The 18,584-nt window shown below is 36.8% G+C and overlaps 1 protein-coding gene and 1 non-coding gene across 6 annotated transcripts in view; both read left to right on the top strand.

The window, feature by feature from the left end:
* Positions 1–18,584, top strand: part of LOC125649594 (unconventional myosin-Ie-like) — an 83,675-nt gene continuing 65,091 nt past the window's right edge. For 2 of the 5 annotated variants that reach the window (XM_056167025.1, XM_056167028.1), the window contains exons 1-2: positions 123–490; positions 17,809–17,934. In XM_056167025.1, coding sequence (XP_056023000.1) covers positions 482–490; positions 17,809–17,934 — 135 coding nt within the window. In that variant the 5' untranslated portion in view covers positions 123–481. Of the gene's footprint in view, positions 67–122; positions 491–15,396; positions 15,561–17,808; positions 17,935–18,584 lie in introns of those variants that run through there. The other 3 variants (XM_056167027.1, XM_056167029.1, XM_056167026.1) reach the window with 2 other exon arrangements.
* On the top strand, positions 16,856–16,928 carry Trnas-gga (transfer RNA serine (anticodon GGA)). The gene has a single exon. It is a non-coding gene; the product is annotated as a tRNA-Ser (tRNA).

An 18,584-nucleotide genomic window follows, 5' to 3' on the forward strand; every position in this document is an offset into this window, starting at 1 on the left:
ACTATCTAGTGTACGATAAATAAATAAAAAAAGAAAAGGAAATATCACGTGAAATACAGATAAGTGGTAATTGTATAATAATAAAATAATGTATATCCCGAACTTCTCCCTATTGTTCCCCATTTGAGTCTCTCTCGACGTAATCAATGCATAGAATCTTATAGATGAATTATTTTTTCAAAATGATTAAGGAAGTATATTTCCTGTATCTAACGGGACCGAACTTTAATAATTAAGACAGTAAGACTGATACGATTTGTGTTTGCAGCTGTACAGAGAGTGCTTAGTCAGTTTCCGTGTTAGCTAGCCGTGTCGGAAGTTGGAATTTGACAAGCATCTGTAGGTGACCTCAGTCATATCCCTAATGTTTACACCGGACCTAGGGTACAGCTATAATCGGTTCGTCAGTACTGTGAGTTTATGGGCCTAATGGACAAAATTTGCAAATGATATAACAGGACTCAAATAGACCAGGACTAAAATGGCGGCGGTATGTTCTTCCTTAAATTTATTCATTGCTAATGGTTCCTCTTTCGATGTGCATGATGAATTCAGTTTGAATGTGAAGTTTTTTTCAGTATCTTTTTAAAATAACATGGCCGATATAAACCTGAAGCGGACACTTGCAGTAGTTTTTATTGTTAATCTAAAGGGTGTTGATTACGGTACATGTATATGGGTGTAGACGTTTGGTCCAGTCGATTATATACATGCAAATTTAAACACAGATGCTAAGATCTTTTCTTGTGCATTACGGAAGCTTCGATCATTAAACCGGTATTTTACATTGCCCGATTTAATGTCACAATATGCTATAATTAGTAACAAAATGAATATTTAGAAACCACTACTTCCACGGTTCATTACATGACTGTCGGTGTTTGGAATGTTGCTTCAGTAACACTATTTATATACACTTTGTGTTTTCCCTATCATACATATCTCTACTTGTTTGTATGAAATGGTGAAGATAACGAACAGCGATCAATCTCACAACTCCTATAGAGGTGAAGATAACGAACAGCGATCAATCTCACAACTCCTATAGAGGTGAAGATAACGAACAGCGATCAATCTCACAACTCCTATAAACAACACAAAAATAAGTGTTGGGCAAACACGGACCCCTGGATATACCAGAGGTGAGATCAGACAAACACGGACCCCTGGATATACCAGAGGTGAGATCAGACAAACACGGACCCCTGGATATACCAGAGGTGGGACCAGACAAACACGGACCCCTGGATATACCAGAGGTAAGATCAGACAAACACGGACCCCTGGATATACCAGAGGTGGCACAAGACAAACACGGACCCCTGGTTATACCAGAGGTGGGACCAGACAAACACGGACCCCTGGTTATACCAGAGGTGGGACCAGACAAACACGGACTCCTGGATATACCAGAGGTGGGATCAGACAAACACGGACCCCTGGACACACCAGAAGTGGGATCAGACAAACACGGACCCCTGGTTATACCAGAGGTGGGATCAGACAAACACGGACCCCTGGTTATACCAGAGGTGGGATCAGACAAACATGGACCCCTGGTTATACCAGAGGTGGGACCAGACAAACACGGACCCCTGGATATACCAGAGGTGGGACCAGACAAACACGGACCCCTGGTTATACCAGAGGTGGGACCAGACAAACACGGACTCCTGGATATACCAGAGGTGGGATCAGACAAACACGGACCCCTGGACACACCAGAAGTGGGATCAGACAAACACGGACCCCTGGTTATACCAGAGGTGGGATCAGACAAACACGGACCCCTGGATATACCAGAGGTGGGACCAGACAAACACGGACCCCTGGTTATACCAGAGGTGGGACCAGACAAACACGGACCCCTGGATATACCAGAGGTGGGACCAGACAAACACGGACCCCTGGATATACCAGAGGTGGGACCAGACAAACACGGACCCCTGGATATACCAGAGGTGAGATCAGACAAACACGGACCCCTGGTTATACCAGAGGTGGGACCAGACAAACACGGACCCCTGGATATACCAGAGGTGGGACCAGACAAACACGGACCCCTGGATATACCAGAGGTGGGACCAGACAAACACGGACCCCTGGATATACCAGAGGTGGGATCAGACAAACACGGACCCCTGAATATACCAGAGGTGGGACCAGACAAACACGGACCCCTGGATATACCAGAGGTGAGATCAGACAAACACGGACCCCTGGATATACCAGAGGTGGGACCAGACAAACACGGACCCCTGCATATACCAGAGGTGGGACCAGACAAACACGGACCCCTGGATATACCAGAGGTGAGATCAGACAAACACGGACCCCTGGATATACCAGAGGTGGGACCAGACAAACACGGACCCCTGCATATACCAGAGGTGGGACCAGACAAACACGGACCCCTGGATATACCAGAGGTGAGATCAGACAAACACGGACCCCTGGATATACCAGAGGTGGGATCAGACAAACACGGACCCCTGGATATACCAGAGGTGGGACCAGGTGTCTAAGAGGAGTAATACATCCGCTGTGAGCCCTGTATTGTGATCAGGTATTGTAAATGGAGTAATCCGTAGTCAGAATCAGTATGCCAAGAACGTCCTAACAAATTGTATGAAACACGTCAGACAGCATTTGACCCTATAAAGGGTTGTATTGGCAAACTAGATCGTTATAAAAACAACCACAGAATTTGCAAAATGCTGACTTTAAACGAGACTGTTGAAACCATTGTAACATATCAACTTGTTTGTCACTAGTATGCCTCAATTTGAAAAAAAACTAATCATACGCAGAACAAGCTCTTAGTATGTATCGAACCAGCTGAGAGACATAAACACAATATGCAAATGATAAGGGGATATCGCTACATAAATTTCGAAAGTTGACGAAAGAAAAGCTGAAGTAATCTCGTTTGTCATAAAATTGATTTGTTAGATTGTCGTTAACATATACTACATGTATGTTCAATGAAATATCTAATTAGCAGATGTGGCCATGGAAAACTATGTGGTGTCTCACTAGGATATATCGAATCGACATATGAATGAAAATGAGTATTATTATTAAGAAACGTCATAGTATTAAGGTATTATTTAAATGTCGAGTTGAAGGCCACAGCAAGAGAATTTTTTTTTCCATGTAGAAGCTTTTCAATAAACTCTGCTTCATAAGAATATAAAAACAAGTCAGCTAACAAAGGAGCACAATTTGTACCCATGGGAATTCCAACAGACTGTTGGAAGACCTTTTCACCAAAGACACGAAGATATTGTCAATGAGGAACTCTAGCATATTTTTTATTTCATCTTCAGAATACTTGTGCGTGGAATCAGAGTGGTGCATGTTTAACAAAGTAATTTTTTGGATGACTGATCACTAGATATGGATATTTCCGTTTTCCAATTTTGTTGAAGAAGCAACTGTCTGTGATGTTCAAAATTCTTGTATTTAATTTATCGTGCAGGATTGTCATGTAAAGTGTTGAAAAGACACACGTTTTGATGGTGTTGATTTGAGAAAAGATGTGTGATTTCAAATTAACTAAAAATCCTATAGAACCTTTTAGAATCCACATTTGATTTACACCACTCCTGGCATATATTGTGGCACAATCTGAGAAAGATCCTTTAAGAGAGGTGCTGTCCCTTCTATAATTACAGAGCTATATACCGGGCCTTTTGTGTAAAGATATGTATAACGGTCTTGTATTCAGAGATTAATATACCGGTTCCCAAATATAGACAGCAACATGTATATAACAGATCCTGTATTTAGAGATCTCTATACCGGGTCCTGCATATAGAAATCTCTATACCAGATCTCAATACCGGGTCCTGTATTTAGAGATCTCTATACCGGGTCTTGTATTTAGAAATCTCAATACCGGGTCCTATATTTAGAGATCTCCATTCCGGGTCTTGTATTTAGATATCTCAATACCGGGTCCTGTATTTAGAGATCTCATTACTGGGTCCTGTATTTAGAGATCTCTATACCGGATCTTATATTTAGAGATCTCAATACTGGGTGCTATATTAACTTAAGAGATCCCTATACTGGGTCCTGTATTTAGAGATCTCTATACCGGGTCCTGTATTTAGATATCCCTATACCGGGTCTTGTATATAGAGATCTCAATACCGGACCTGTATTTAGAAATCTCTATACCGGGTCCTGTATTTAGAGATCTCATTACCGGGTTCTGTATTTAGAAATCTCTAGATCAGGGTTTTGTATTTAGAGATCTCAATACTGGGTCCTGTATTAAGAGATCCCTATTCCGGGTCCTGTATTTAGAGATCTCAATACCAGGTCTTGTATTCAGAGATCTCTATACCAGGTTTTGTATTTAGAGTTCCCTATACCGGGTCTTGTATTTAGAGATCTCAATACCGGGTCCTGTATTTAGAGATCCCTATACCGAGTCTTGTATTTAGAGATCCCTATACCGGGTCCTGTATTTAGAAATCTCTATACCGGGTCCTGTATTTAGAAATCTCTATACCGGGTCCTGTATTTAGAGATCCCTATACCGGGTCTTGTATTTAGAGATCCCTATACAGCGTCTTGTATTAAGATACCAACCATTGGTAGAAATATCTGGCCATCGGTGATCGAACCCGTCTGACAGCTACATATCATTGCAAAGTTTTACACGCCATATAAATTGATTACTTACTACGCACACCATACACATACGAGATAGTAGATGACCAGGAAACATCAATTCCATTTTTCGTGATGTCATGCAGAAGATGACAATGCCTCTCAGTTGATATAAATTAATATGTTTTGTAAAGCACTATATGGTCTTGACTAATCACTAAGTCACTTTAACCACTTCTCCAAACTTTACTATTAAGTGCATTATTCACGATTCCCTGTTGCCACTTAGGTTTTTAGTTGCTTTACATTTTTAACATGGACGTCATCATGGTCATGCTAGCAAGCATATAAGTATGATATACAGTAAAATATCTCTATCTCGAAGTCCGAGGGACCTCGAAAAAACTTCGAGATATCCGGGGGTTCGAGATATCCAAAATCGATCTTGGATATTTTTTTTTTTGAAGGAGGATATTTGATGCATAGTATGAGATTTGCATTATAAACAAAAACCCCATTGCCGTTTCTTATAGTTTAATACAAGTTGATAAATTAATATTGTGGAATTTCAAAGACAAACATTTCGTTTTTTAAATATATATAAACATCCAATTGAATTCACAATGTGTTTCAAAATTAAGATGATCTTGCTGGGATGTAGTTATTGCGTTGTAATGAAAGAACCTATCACGTAAAAAACAAAAAAGACAGATTTTAAAAAAAACGAACTTTTAAATGTTTATTAAAGAAATTTTCGTGTTTTCTCTGTACTAGTTTTAATGATGAAGCGTGTATTATTAAAAGCATTATCGTTACTAAGAGCATTACCTTCAAGCGTACTTCGACGATTTCGTGCGTTTATCTAACCCACATGTTAATGATAGAGCGTGTGTCATTCAAAACACCATCCCTGGAATCGGGTGTGTTAGTTCATAATTGGCGGGGAACTTTAGCCGTAATGTTGAAAGGCTTCACTAATCACTCAAGCTGATGAACCATTTATTGCGACCTGGATCTACTCGGAAAAGGCGAGCGTGGATTAGCGGTCATTAATCATAATTGATGTAGCCGCAGGTGTGAATGTGTGACTTAACGACGCCAGGTATGGTAAGCAGAACGGAAAATTGACTGCACTTCGAGATAAACCACGTGAATTTAGGACATGGGACCTTGAAAATACTTCGACATAAGCGGAGTATTCGAGATTACCGTGTTCGACATATCAGAAGTTTTTTAAATCATTTATTTTGGGGAAACAGCCGGGACCGGCGGTCGACTTCGACTCAAGCGGGGTATTCGAGATAAACCATATTCGAGATACAGATATTTTACTGTATTATTCTCTGTAGAGAAGTGGACACGCATATAAGTATGATATATTATTCTCTGTAGAGAAGTGGACACGCATATAAGTATGATATATTATTCTCTGTAGAGAAGTGGACACGCATATAAGTACGATATATTATTCTCTGTAGAGAAGTGGACATGCATATAAGTATGATATATTATTCTCTGTAGAGAAGTGGACACGCATATAAGTACGATATATTATTCTCTGTAGAGAAGTGGACACGCATATAAGTACGATATATTATTCTCTGTAGAGAAGTGGACACGCATATAAGTATGATATATTATTCTCTGTAGAGAAGTGGACACGCATATAAGTACGATATATTATTCTCTGCAGAGAAGTGGACACGCATATAAGTATGATATATTATTCTCTGTAGAGAAGTGGACACGCATATAAGTACGATATATTATTCTCTGTAGAGAAGTGGACATGCATATAAGTATGATATATTATTCTCTGTAGAGAAGTGGACACGCATATAAGTATGATATATTATTCTCTGCAGAGAAGTGGACACGCATATAAGTACGATATATTATTCTCTGTAGAGAAGTGGACACGCATATAAGTATGATATATTATTCTCTGTAGAGAAGTGGACACGCATAGCCTATACATCCACAATCTTTAGAAGTGCTCTGCCTGCCCACTTCTCTAAAGAGAATAAATGACATCTATATTGTATATGATTGGTTTACATGTATTCACAGTACTTTTGGGGAATGATGTTGGCTTATTTCTCTGGGTTTTCTATATTGGGGTGGGGTAGGGTGTTTGAGGTATTTGATCTGGACTTCTTATTTCTCTGCGTTTTCTATATTGGGGTGGGGTAGGGTGTTTTAGGTATTTGATCTACTTCTTATTTCTCTGTGTTTTCTATATTGGGGTGGGGTAGGGTGTTTTAGGTATTTGATCTACTTCTTATTTCTCTGTGTTTTCTATATTGGGGTGGGGTAGGGTGATTTAGGTATTTGATCTACTTCTTATTTCTCTGTGTTTTCTATTTTGGGGTGGGGTAGGGTGTTTTAGGTATTTGATCTACTTCTTATTTCTCTGTGTTTTCTATATTGGGGTGGGGTAGGGTGTTTTAGGTATTTGATCTACTTCTTATTTCTCTGGGGTTTCTATTTTGGGGTGGGGTAGGGTGTTTTAGGTATTTGATCTACTTCTTATTTCTCTGTGTTTTCTATATTGGGGTGGGGTAGGGTGTTTTAGGTATTTGATCTACTTCTTATTTCTCTGCGTTTTCTATATTGGGGTGGGGTAGGGTGTTTTAGGTATTTGATCTACTTCTTATTTCTCTGCGTTTTCTATATTGGGGTGGGGTAGGGTGTTTTAGGTATTTGATCTACTTCTTATTTCTCTGTGTTTTCTATATTGGGGTGGGGTAGGGTGTTTTAGGTATTTGATCTACTTCTTATTTCTCTGTGTTTTCTATATTGGGGTGGGGTAGGGTGTTTTAGGTATTTGATCTACTTCTTATTTCTCTGTGTTTTCTATATTGGGGTGGGGTAGGGTGTTTTAGGTATTTGATCTACTTCTTATTTCTCTGTGTTTTCTATATTGGGGTGGGGTAGGGTGTTTTAGGTATTTGATCTACTTCTTATTTCTCTGGGGTTTCTATATTGGGGTGGGGTAGGGTGTTTTAGGTATTTGATCTACTTCTTATTTCTCTGTGTTTTCTATATTGGGGTGGGGTAGGGTGTTTTAGGTATTTGATCTGGACTTCTTATTTCTCTGGGGTTTCTATATTGGGGTGGGGTAGGGTGTTTTAGGTATTTGATCTACTTCTTATTTCTCTGTGTTTTCTATATTGGGGTGGGGTAGGGTGTTTTAGGTATTTGATCTACTTCTTATTTCTCTGCATTTTCTATATTGGGGTGGGGTAGGGTGTTTTAGGTATTTGATCTACTTCTTATTTCTCTGTGTTTTCTATATTGGGGTGGGGTAGGGTGTTTTAGGTATTTGATCTACTTCTTATTTCTCTGGGGTTTCTATATTGGGGTGGGGTAGGGTGTTTTAGGTATTTGATCTACTTCTTATTTCTCTGTGTTTTCTATATTGGGGTGGGGTAGGGTGTTTTAGGTATTTGATCTACTTCTTATTTCTCTGGGGTTTCTATTTTGGGGTGGGGTAGGGTGTTTTAGGTATTTGATCTACTTCTTATTTCTCTGTGTTTTCTATATTGGGGTGGGGTAGGGTGTTTTAGGTATTTGATCTACTTCTTATTTCTCTGTGTTTTCTATATTGGGGTGGGGTAGGGTGTTTTAGGTATTTGATCTACTTCTTATTTCTCTGTGTTTTCTATATTGGGGTGGGGTAGGGTGTTTTAGGTATTTGATCTACTTCTTATTTCTCTGTGTTTTCTATATTGGGGTGGGGTAGGGTGTTTTAGGTATTTGATCTACTTCTTATTTCTCTGTGTTTTCTATATTGGGGTGGGGTAGGGTGTTTTAGGTATTTGATCTACTTCTTATTTCTCTGCGTTTTCTATATTGGGGTGGGGTAGGGTGTTTTAGGTATTTGATCTACTTCTTATTTCTCTGTGTTTGCTATATTGGGGTGGGGTAGGGTGTTTTAGGTATTTGATCTACTTCTTATTTCTCTGAGGTTTCTATATTGGGGTGGGGTAGGGTGTTTTAGGTATTTGATCTACTTCTTATTTCTCTGGGTTTTCTATATTGGGGTGGGGTAGGGTGTATTTGATCTACTTCTATGTTGGGGTGGGGTGGGGTGGGGTAGGGGGTATTTGATCTACTTCTATATTTGGGTGGGGTGGGGTAGGGGGTATTTGATCTACTTCTATATTGGGGTGGGGTGTTGTTTTTTTTTTTTATCTACTTCTATATTGGGGTGGGGTGGGGTGTTTTTTTTATCTACTTCTATATTGGGGTGGGGGGTATTTGATCTACTTCTATATTGGGGTGGGGTGGGGTGTTTTTTTTATCTACTTCTATATTGGGGTGGGGTGGGGTGTTTTTTTTTATCTACTTCTATATTGGGGTGGGGTAGGGTGTTTTAGGTATTTGATCTACTTCTTATTTCTCTGTGTTTTCTATATTGGGGTGGGGTGGGGTGGGTTTTTATTTGATCTACTTCTATATTGGGGTGGGGTGTTTTTTTTATCTACTTCTATATTGGGGTGGGGTGGGGTGGGTTTTTATTTGATCTACTTCTATATTGGGGTGGGGTGTTTTTTTATCTACTTCTACATTGGGGTGGGGTGGGGTGGGGTGGGTTTTTATCTACTTCTGGCTTTGATTTCTCAAAAAAAATCTTAAACTTCACTTTGAATTCCTTTTTTGACTTAATAAAGATATTCAATGCATGTATGACGAAATGACAGCAAACAATTTTGAAGGATTTAAGGTAATTCCACCCATCTAGAATTATAGGTTCAATCTTATGTTTGATTGTTGATTCTTCAAATAATATATCTTAGTATAGATAAGATAAGATAAGTTTTATTCCAATTTTGGGCCCAGAGGGCATTAAAGTAAGACAGATAATAAAGAAGGAAATTTCAAAAAAGAAAGAAAGTTTACAACATTAGCTACAGGTTACATGGACTGCAAACTACATGTGGATGTAGCATGTTGGGGAAACGAGTACATACATATATGAATTGCTAATCATGTGTATACACAAGTATATGGACAATATCAGTATTATACCAACATATGAATAATAAACTATAATGATTTTTGCAGTTTTAAAGCATATAAAGTTAGAGATTTCAATATAGAAATACTTGAGGCCTACTTATTCCAACATCTTACATGTATGTATCAAATGGCAGACACCCCTCCCCCCATCCCCATAGTAAACTTAACAAACCTGGTGATTTTAATTATGTTCTATGACCTTGCTATGTACATTTTCCCATAGTTGATACTTTTTAAGAGTATATTATTCATAAAGTAGCATTGTGTTTATTATTTTTCAAACTCATGTCTATGAGGTTGAAAAATAAATTTGTAAAGTTTTGAAAATATAATCTTGTGATTCATTTAACTTTTCTGAGATTTATATCTATTTCCTGATATTTCTTTATTCTATATCAACTTTGCAAATAGAGCTCTATTCAATTTATCTTCCTGATCATATGGAAGTTATAATTGATAGTAATGCACTGCAAGCATCCATCAAACAAACTTAATTAATCTCTCTCTCTCTCTCTCTCTCTCTCTCTCTCTATATATATATAATTATATATAAATTATAATATATAATCACAGCAGTATGTGATTTTTCAAAAAAAAAATACACAGGTTGGTTAGTAGATAAAGATATATACATGTTTATGTTAAATCCAAATGCAGTTTAGGTCAACTGATTAAATATGAAGGTCATTGGTTAATATATGTGACCTTGAGATTATAGGACAAGGTCATTTACAAGTTTCAATAAAATTTAGCATGTCCTTAGAAAGTAATTGATGCACCCAGAAGGCAAATGTTCTTGACCTAAATTAGATCATTAGCCAAGTAATTAGATAGATTTTCGAAAATGTAGCTGAACATGAAAAAAGGGTGTTTTTGGTCAGGTCAGTAACAAAAAACTATAAGTTGTTAAACTGATTTTATTTTTTTGAATAAAAATCTAACATTTAATATTTCTTTCTATATGAAAGACCCTGTCTGATTGTGTTGCGTTTCTGAAAAAAGTTAGCTCAAAAATATATTGTTTCATTGAATTTTTGACTGTATACAATGCAAGGTATGTTGGTTGCCATGGAAACCATTTTTTGCTGATATATTTAAATTTCTTATTTCAACAAAATTTTATATAAGCCTTTTTCATTTATCTTAAACTAAAAAAATATGCGACTTTAAAGAGGTATATTTCACTGTTTTTTCAAGGACTTTGTCCTTGTCACCATGGTAACAACATGTGTAGTGAGTATGTCAGCGGATCTAACATCTAATTTTAATTAGATTGGGTAACAACAAAGTGATCAATAACTCTGTGTTATTTGAGTTTAAGTGACTCACATATGGATTTTCAATGATTTTATCAATAACACGTACTGCATAAAATTGTAGAATTTTTCAATAATTTTTTTGCACTTTCCAAAAAATTCTCCACGATTACTGACAGCTTCTCTTAAAAAGTTTCGCTATGCTGTTTATAGTTATTCCTCTATAGTTTTGGGGGAGCTTTGAATTATCCGATTTAAAGACGGGTGTTGTATAACCTTCTAACCATTTTTCTGGATAGATTCCTGATGTTAAGACCATATTGAATAGTTTTGAGATACAAGGATTTATATATATTTGAGCTGCTTTTATCATTTCATTTGAGATGTTGTCTAAACCAGGACTTTTACCCGACTTTAAAGTAGATATGGACTTTTGAATTTCAGACGAAGATATCTTGAAATCCAATTTGCTAAAAGACTTACAGGTCTGGCTGTTTTTTAGTTTATTAATTCCGGCTTCTATAGTCTTAACTCTGTCCTTGTAATGATCTGGTAATTTAGACAGAGAAGTAATATAGTCAAACCATGTATCCCCATCAATACACTTCTCTAAATTGTCTTTTTTCCCCTTCATTTTCACGAAGCGATTTGACTAATTTCCAATATTCTTTAGGATTAGTTTTATTCATTTGATATAGTTTATCTAGAATACCCTGCCTGAATTCTCGCTTTTTACGTTTCCGCAGCTTGGCATATATTCCTTATTTAATTTGAAAAAGAAACCTCGTAAGTAAGGGTTATTGGAAAATCTTGAAAGTAATATTAATGTTGCTTTCTCAAATAAGTATTTTCTCTTTTTTGTGAGGTCGGAATCAAACCATTTTTAGGTCACCTGAATCATTCAGGTGACCTATTGCTATCTGTTTTTGTCCGTTGTCTTTCGTCGTGCGTTAACATTTGAACATTTTCAGCTTCTTCTCTGAAACCCCTGAACCAATTTCAACCAATTTTGGCATATAGCATCTGTGGATGGAGGGGAACAAAAATTGTGAAATTCGTGGTCCCTGCCCCCCTGGGGCATGAGGGGTGGGGCAAAAACCATCAAAATGAGTGTAATTTTAAAAAATCTTCTTCTTTACTCCTGGACATCAAGAAGCCAAACTGTGGGCATAGTTATAATGAGCGTTGAGCCCTCTACCAAAATTGTGAAATTCATGGCCCCTGGGGCAGGGGTTCTTGTGTTAGGGTGGGGCTCTATTGGTCATATAGTGAAAATGTAGAAATTCTTTGAAAATCTTCTTATATTGGTTTTATCTAAGGAGTAAATAACCCTTTTCTTTATGATGTCTCAGACCTAGGTTTTTTAAAAAGGATTATTGATTGAACATAAAAATGACACATGTACTTCATGACCACATAGCTATTCAATGTTTCTTCCATCCAAAAGTAAAATTCTTATATTTAAACACAAACCTAATTCAAACATTGGAAGGTTGTTACATGATACTCAGGTGACCTATAAGGTCCCTGGGCCTCTTGTTATTGGTTGTGTTTCTATGTTGTGTTTTTCTTTGTAAAGATAGTTTAGCTACTTTGTTGAAGATTTTGTGAATGTCGTTGGTGGCCTTGTTTATACTTTGTTCATTATACTCTATCGGTGTGTTTAAATAAAGCTTTATATCATTGTGGACGGTTGGATGCATGAAATTTTTTTTGGAAGTTTCCTACAGATAAACTATCCCAATTGTATCGTTTGGGCATCTCCTGCATGTTGTCACATGTATACTCCCTTTCAAATGATGATAAAAAGGTTTCATTGAGATTTTACAATGGCAGTCAGATAAAGGTAAAAAATCAGATACATGTACATACAAGACATCTTCTAACAACTGTTCAGATACAATGAAGTAGTCTACCACACTGGAACCAGCATAATTATGACATGTAAATTTCCCATATATATATCACCAAATGTTCTACCGTTGGCTATTCTAAGCTTAATTGTTTGCAATACATAATTCTAATAATTCTTTTCCTCTACTATCTAAAGTCTTATCTCTACTGAGTCTTTCCCCAACTGCTACATCCACATCATAGGCATCGTCATTAACTGGAATGTGTGAGGCAGAGTCCCCTTTTATATAGTCTAACTCCATAGCTGTTCTTGCATTAAGATCACCTGTTAATATTATATCACCTAAGTTTCCATATTTGTTTATTATGTCTTGTTCTATCTGCTCAAATATATCAGTGTTTTGTTTTTTATTGAAACTTGAAGTTTTGGGGGATATATATGCTAAACATAAATAAATATCCTTATTAAAATGAAAAAACTCCGTTTTTAGTTTTAACCATTGATATTCTGTGCTCATATTTGGTAATAATTATTGCAATGCCTTTTCTAACACCTCTCTTCACTAAGATTCCTAATCCACCAAAAAATCTATGGTTTAATGATTTTCCCCTACAAATTGGGTAATACAAAAAATCTGTGATTTCAATACGAGTATCATATCCGATAAGGGTTTCAGTTAGTAAGACTATGTCGTGATTGTTCACTTGATCAATGAATAGTTTCTCTGTTGATTTATTTATATAGTCTGAGATCATGCCTCCCACATTCCAGGTACAAATGTTCAGGCACGTTTCTATTCTACTCATTATAAAATTTTGTGCATTTATTATTCAAAACGTTAGAATAAAAGAAAAAATGAAAAACGATATGAAAAAAATATTGATAACAATAATCAGTATATTTATAACTAGAAATGATGAAATAAGTATATTGCGGTATTAATATATATATATATATATATATATATATATATATATATATATACTGTTATCAATTAGTACACATATTTCTGTTATCAACGATAGAAAATGGCAATTTTCCTTAAACAGCAATATCAAAATTTCATAAAAACCAGTTAAAACGATAAAATACATGTAGTATTCATAACAATTTCATGAAACTGTTTCTTTAAAAGATATACAAAATGTTTGTGAAAAATAAAGGAAATCTATTGCATAATGGAGTTGATAAATAATTTAACGAAAACACAATTATTGTCCTTGGATTCAATATTTTGAAATGTATAATTGATTATTCATATACATGTATAACTTAAACTTTTGAAATATTTTAGTGTTAACAAGGTTTTTACAATAATTATTGAAAAAGACTCCAACAAAATTTATGTTCCTGTCATGCATATAAATCTGATCAAATTATTGATTTTGCGAAATCTTATGACGTCACATGAGGGCGAAATTACGTTTTCAACAAAAATGTTTCTTGTAAGGAAAATGAAGTAGATGATATTCACAAGACTGGTACGATTAGAATCTGACATTTTTGAACTTGAGACTCTTTTTGAAGAGTTATCTGCCCGTTGTAAAAAATAATAAAAATCTAATACTGAAAATGTGTGGGGTAAATGATTAATTTTATTTCATATTTTCATGATGAAAAAGTATATGTAACTATCTACCAAGAGATTTGTATGAAAATATAATTTCTTATAAAAATGTTCTCCCCATATCAAGCAGTAAACAAACATCGCATCGTCGCTAGCCACGGTTACTGAGTTCGGTAGTACCTACCCTGTAAACGGAGACAATGGGCGTGGCTTGCGACGATGTAGACTATACAAATAAAAATGGAGGATTATTTTTATTTGATGAACCCTTCAAAATGATACCACGATTACAAAATCCCACTGGTCCATCCATTTAATAGATCTGAATTATGGTCGTTATACATTGAATATTTTTTTATTATATACTTTTGCATATGATTGAAAACTTCTCGAGAGGAACGTTATATACCTTGAATACCCACGTGCCATCAAGGAACCTACCCTTTAGTACTGTGATGGCTCCGAGCCTTGAATGCTTCAAGGCTCGTCTCCGTCAATAAGTCACGGGTTTCGTTTGTTTTTAAACTCACCTGTAAATAGACCTTCATCAATATATCTGTTTTTAACATGCGCATACCCAACAGTGGCATAAAAGTCATCATTTTGAAGGTGGTCGCTTAAGCACAGGAGTCGGCAATTTTATCAATAAGTAGAAATATATGAGAAATGGGTATAAATACTACCACAGAGCTTCGCGAGCGTTTTTCTCTCGCTACGCTCGCGAAGCTCAGTGGTAGTATTTATGCCCATTTCTCATATATTTCTACTTTATTGATAAAATTGCCGACTCCTGTGGGTAGAAGTAGAAGTGCTTTTCTCTCGAGAAGCCCAAGCCTGGATGGTAGATCTTCTCACGCGATATTTCCCCCTTTTGATTGGTTTATGTACAATGTGTATAAATTGTGCTAAAGATGAGTGCTGGATCTGGATCCACCCTTAAACTATCAATTAAATTATTTCATTCCGTTCTTGAGAACTGGCACATAAAAAAACCCAAAAAAACCCCAACCTTTTAGTGCTTCAATTTTTCCCGCCAAAAGAGTTGCTGATCGGTAATGCATGCGCACCACAAGTAACAGGTGCTTCTTCCGGTTCATCTGTCAACAATGTTTCGTTAAATTTTATCAATGTATACATAGGAAGGAAAGTTTTACAAATTTGGTAATCAAAGATGAATATATGAAGAGGGAATTTTAGAAAGCCTCCAAGGAGTTAGTGTACCAAAATTAAAATGGTAAGCTGGGTGACAGAGCAATCCTCTAAATACATGTAGGCCTACATAGAAGAAACATTTCCGGGGTTTTCGGAAGACCTGTAATATTATATATCAGATCTATGTTTTCATGCTCCTAATCTCGTTTAATTATGTAACATTATAAGTGGAATTGATTATTTCTGGGTCGATGCAGTACTCCCTAACAATTTCCGGATTTTTGATAGATCTACATGGATCTAGTGACTAGTCTACCAACTTTACAAGTACAGTACTACAAAGTGTGGAACAATCGTTTCCGATGATGTATCGAAAATATTTGAAATTATGATCTATAAGACAAAGCTGTACTCCATGAAAACTGAAAAGAAATGGGGGGGGGGGGGGGGGGTATGAAGGCTGTATTAAACAGGTTGGGAACACTTTCCCTATAGTGCGAGATATTCTCGCTAAAACATGATTATCCCTCTCTAGCGAGATTAAATATATCCCGTACAACCGAGAAAAACACCCGTGGAGTAGATCTCTTCGAGTTTCACGTGAAAAGAAGAAAAAGTGCTAAAATGTTCGATACTTCTGCAAATGTATTAATCAAAACAAAAACACGATGTGTAAATGGATTTCATTTTCCTCTTACGCAGCAATTTTGGTATGCAATTTCTTGACTGTTGCCAATTTCATAGAAACAGTTCACATCATGTTGAGTGTGTGTCGCACTTATTCAGTGTTGCCCGGGATTTGCCATTAATTTCAATAAAGACGCCAAACACCTGTTTACTCTCTCGCTAAAGAGGGATAATTGCGTTTTAGCGAGAGTATCTCACTATAGGGGAAGTGTTCCTAACCTGTTAAAGTGCCTTGCCAAACGGAAGAGAAAATCAGATACATTGCATTTCATACTTTTGTTATATATGGTTTATTCATACACAAAATATCAACAAAAATACTCCTGCAATGGTAATTTTATAGGTGGCTGTTCGGAACTACTATTCCGAGCAATGTATGGGAACTATATGTTCACCAGTATCTCCATATTCATTAAACAAACATCCCTTATTAAAAATTACACCCTGCAAGAATATATTTGTTGTTATTTTCCCATATATGATGTATAAATGTAAAGCATATAGAATCAGAGTTTAACAAGTGTAGAATGTAAATTGAATGGTTTGTTTTATATGTTATATGCCTTGGGATTCATGGTCCACTGTGTGCTAGAAATACAGAAATTTTAGCAGTTGGAGTGGTCTGCCCTTGATTTATGTTTTATAATTGTTTGTTTTTTGTGTGACGGTCAGATGGGTTCAATTGCTGGTGGCCAGATAGCTCAGTTGGTAGAGCATCTGACTGGAGATTCAGGGGGCCCGGGTTCGAATCCCAGTCTTGTCTGTTGCATTTTCTCCCTTCTTGTTACATTTGGTGCCGTAGACCAGCCCATGGAACTGACTGGTGAAAATGCCTGCCAGAGGATAAAGATCCTGGGTTGATGTCTTCGAAATCTGTGTGAAGACATTTAAAGAGGGAGGAATGTGGCGGTCAGACGGGTTTGATCACTGGTTGTTAGATAACTCGGTAGAGCACCTGACTGGAGATTCAGGGGTTTCCATTCAGGAGTTTGAATCCTGGTCTGGTCCATTGCATTTTCTCCCTTCCTGTTACACTTGATTGCCTAGTGAGTTTATGCATAGTTAAGAGGTAGATGTATTCCCAACATGACAATGACAGAGAATCTTAGCTTTTTGGAGTGTCAATTTGAATCTTATTGGAGACTTCAAACGTTTTTTATTTCTGCTCTGTAAAATTCTGAACTTTCCAACAACAAAAAATCTCAAAAACTAGCCATATCTTTGATTTGGCTTTATCATTTCATTATAATTTGTGTGAGTTTGTTGACAGAAATACCAACATTTTTTAGGTCAGTGTATTGGCCTTCTTTTTAAAAGCATTTAAAGTCAGAAGGGGATGGAGGAGACATTTGCCTCCTCTAAATTCGCTTGGATTCATGTGTCTTATCTTGATCAAGAGTTATTGCATGTATTTTAGCATCAGAAAATTAAAAGAGAGTAATATTGTTTTGTGATTAAAGTTAGGTGATGATAAATTTCCCACATGTATTTAGGAATCTGCAGTATAGTAAATGTCCTGTAAATTATGAATTACTGTTTTAATTACTTGCTGGCCTGCCGCCTAATGGACTCTCCTGTTAATTAAAACATACTGTAACGATTATTGACAGACTCTTGAATGTGCTTTTAACTTGTTTTTGTAGCCTTACCATTGGCAGAGTCACAATGTCAAGACCAGTGGCGTGGACGACATGGTCCTCCTGCAGAAGATCTCGGAGTCCTCGATTGTCGAGAACCTCAAAAAGAGATTTATGGAGGATACCATCTTTGTATCCTTTAACAGTTAGTAGACATAGAGAGGGAATTTGCTATTGCAGTATTGTATGTGAATCTTGCCGCCTTTTTCATGAGGTCATTGGTTTGCCCTTGTGTACAAAGTTAAGGTGTTCTTTGTATAACAGTCATGCCATTTTCACTGCATCCTGCATATCATTTCCAAGGTTCAAAAAGTGAAAACTTTTCACCAACAGATTTTTCAAGAATACCTATTATCCCTCAATCTACAGGGTTTGAAATTAACTCATGTCCGTAAGTCCGAGACTAGTAAAAAACGTGTCGGACTAGTGAACTCTCTATAGCACTAGTCCGTACGGACTAGTGAAAATCCGGAAATCAATCTTGAATATGGTAAAGATTTTAGCTAGATTTGTCTGAGTCTCTTAGATGTTTGAACTTATGGTTGATTAATTACCTGCATGGTTAAGTGTTTACGTGACTATGACATCCTGAGCTTCCAAACACATGGAGTGCATTCGAGAACGCTGTTCTTCGAACGTGCACAAATTGTCAAATTCCTGCCGATTCCGAACGCTGAGTACACCTCACGAGAACGTACTCTAGGTACAAGAATTGCAAGTAGTGTGGTCTGAGAACATGCACGTTTGTGCGCACATGTTCTCGTCATTCGCGACTCTAACAC

The sequence above is a fragment of the Ostrea edulis genome, chromosome 5 (genome assembly GCF_947568905.1).
Source record: "Ostrea edulis chromosome 5, xbOstEdul1.1, whole genome shotgun sequence".
NCBI lineage: Eukaryota > Metazoa > Mollusca > Bivalvia > Ostreida > Ostreidae > Ostrea > Ostrea edulis.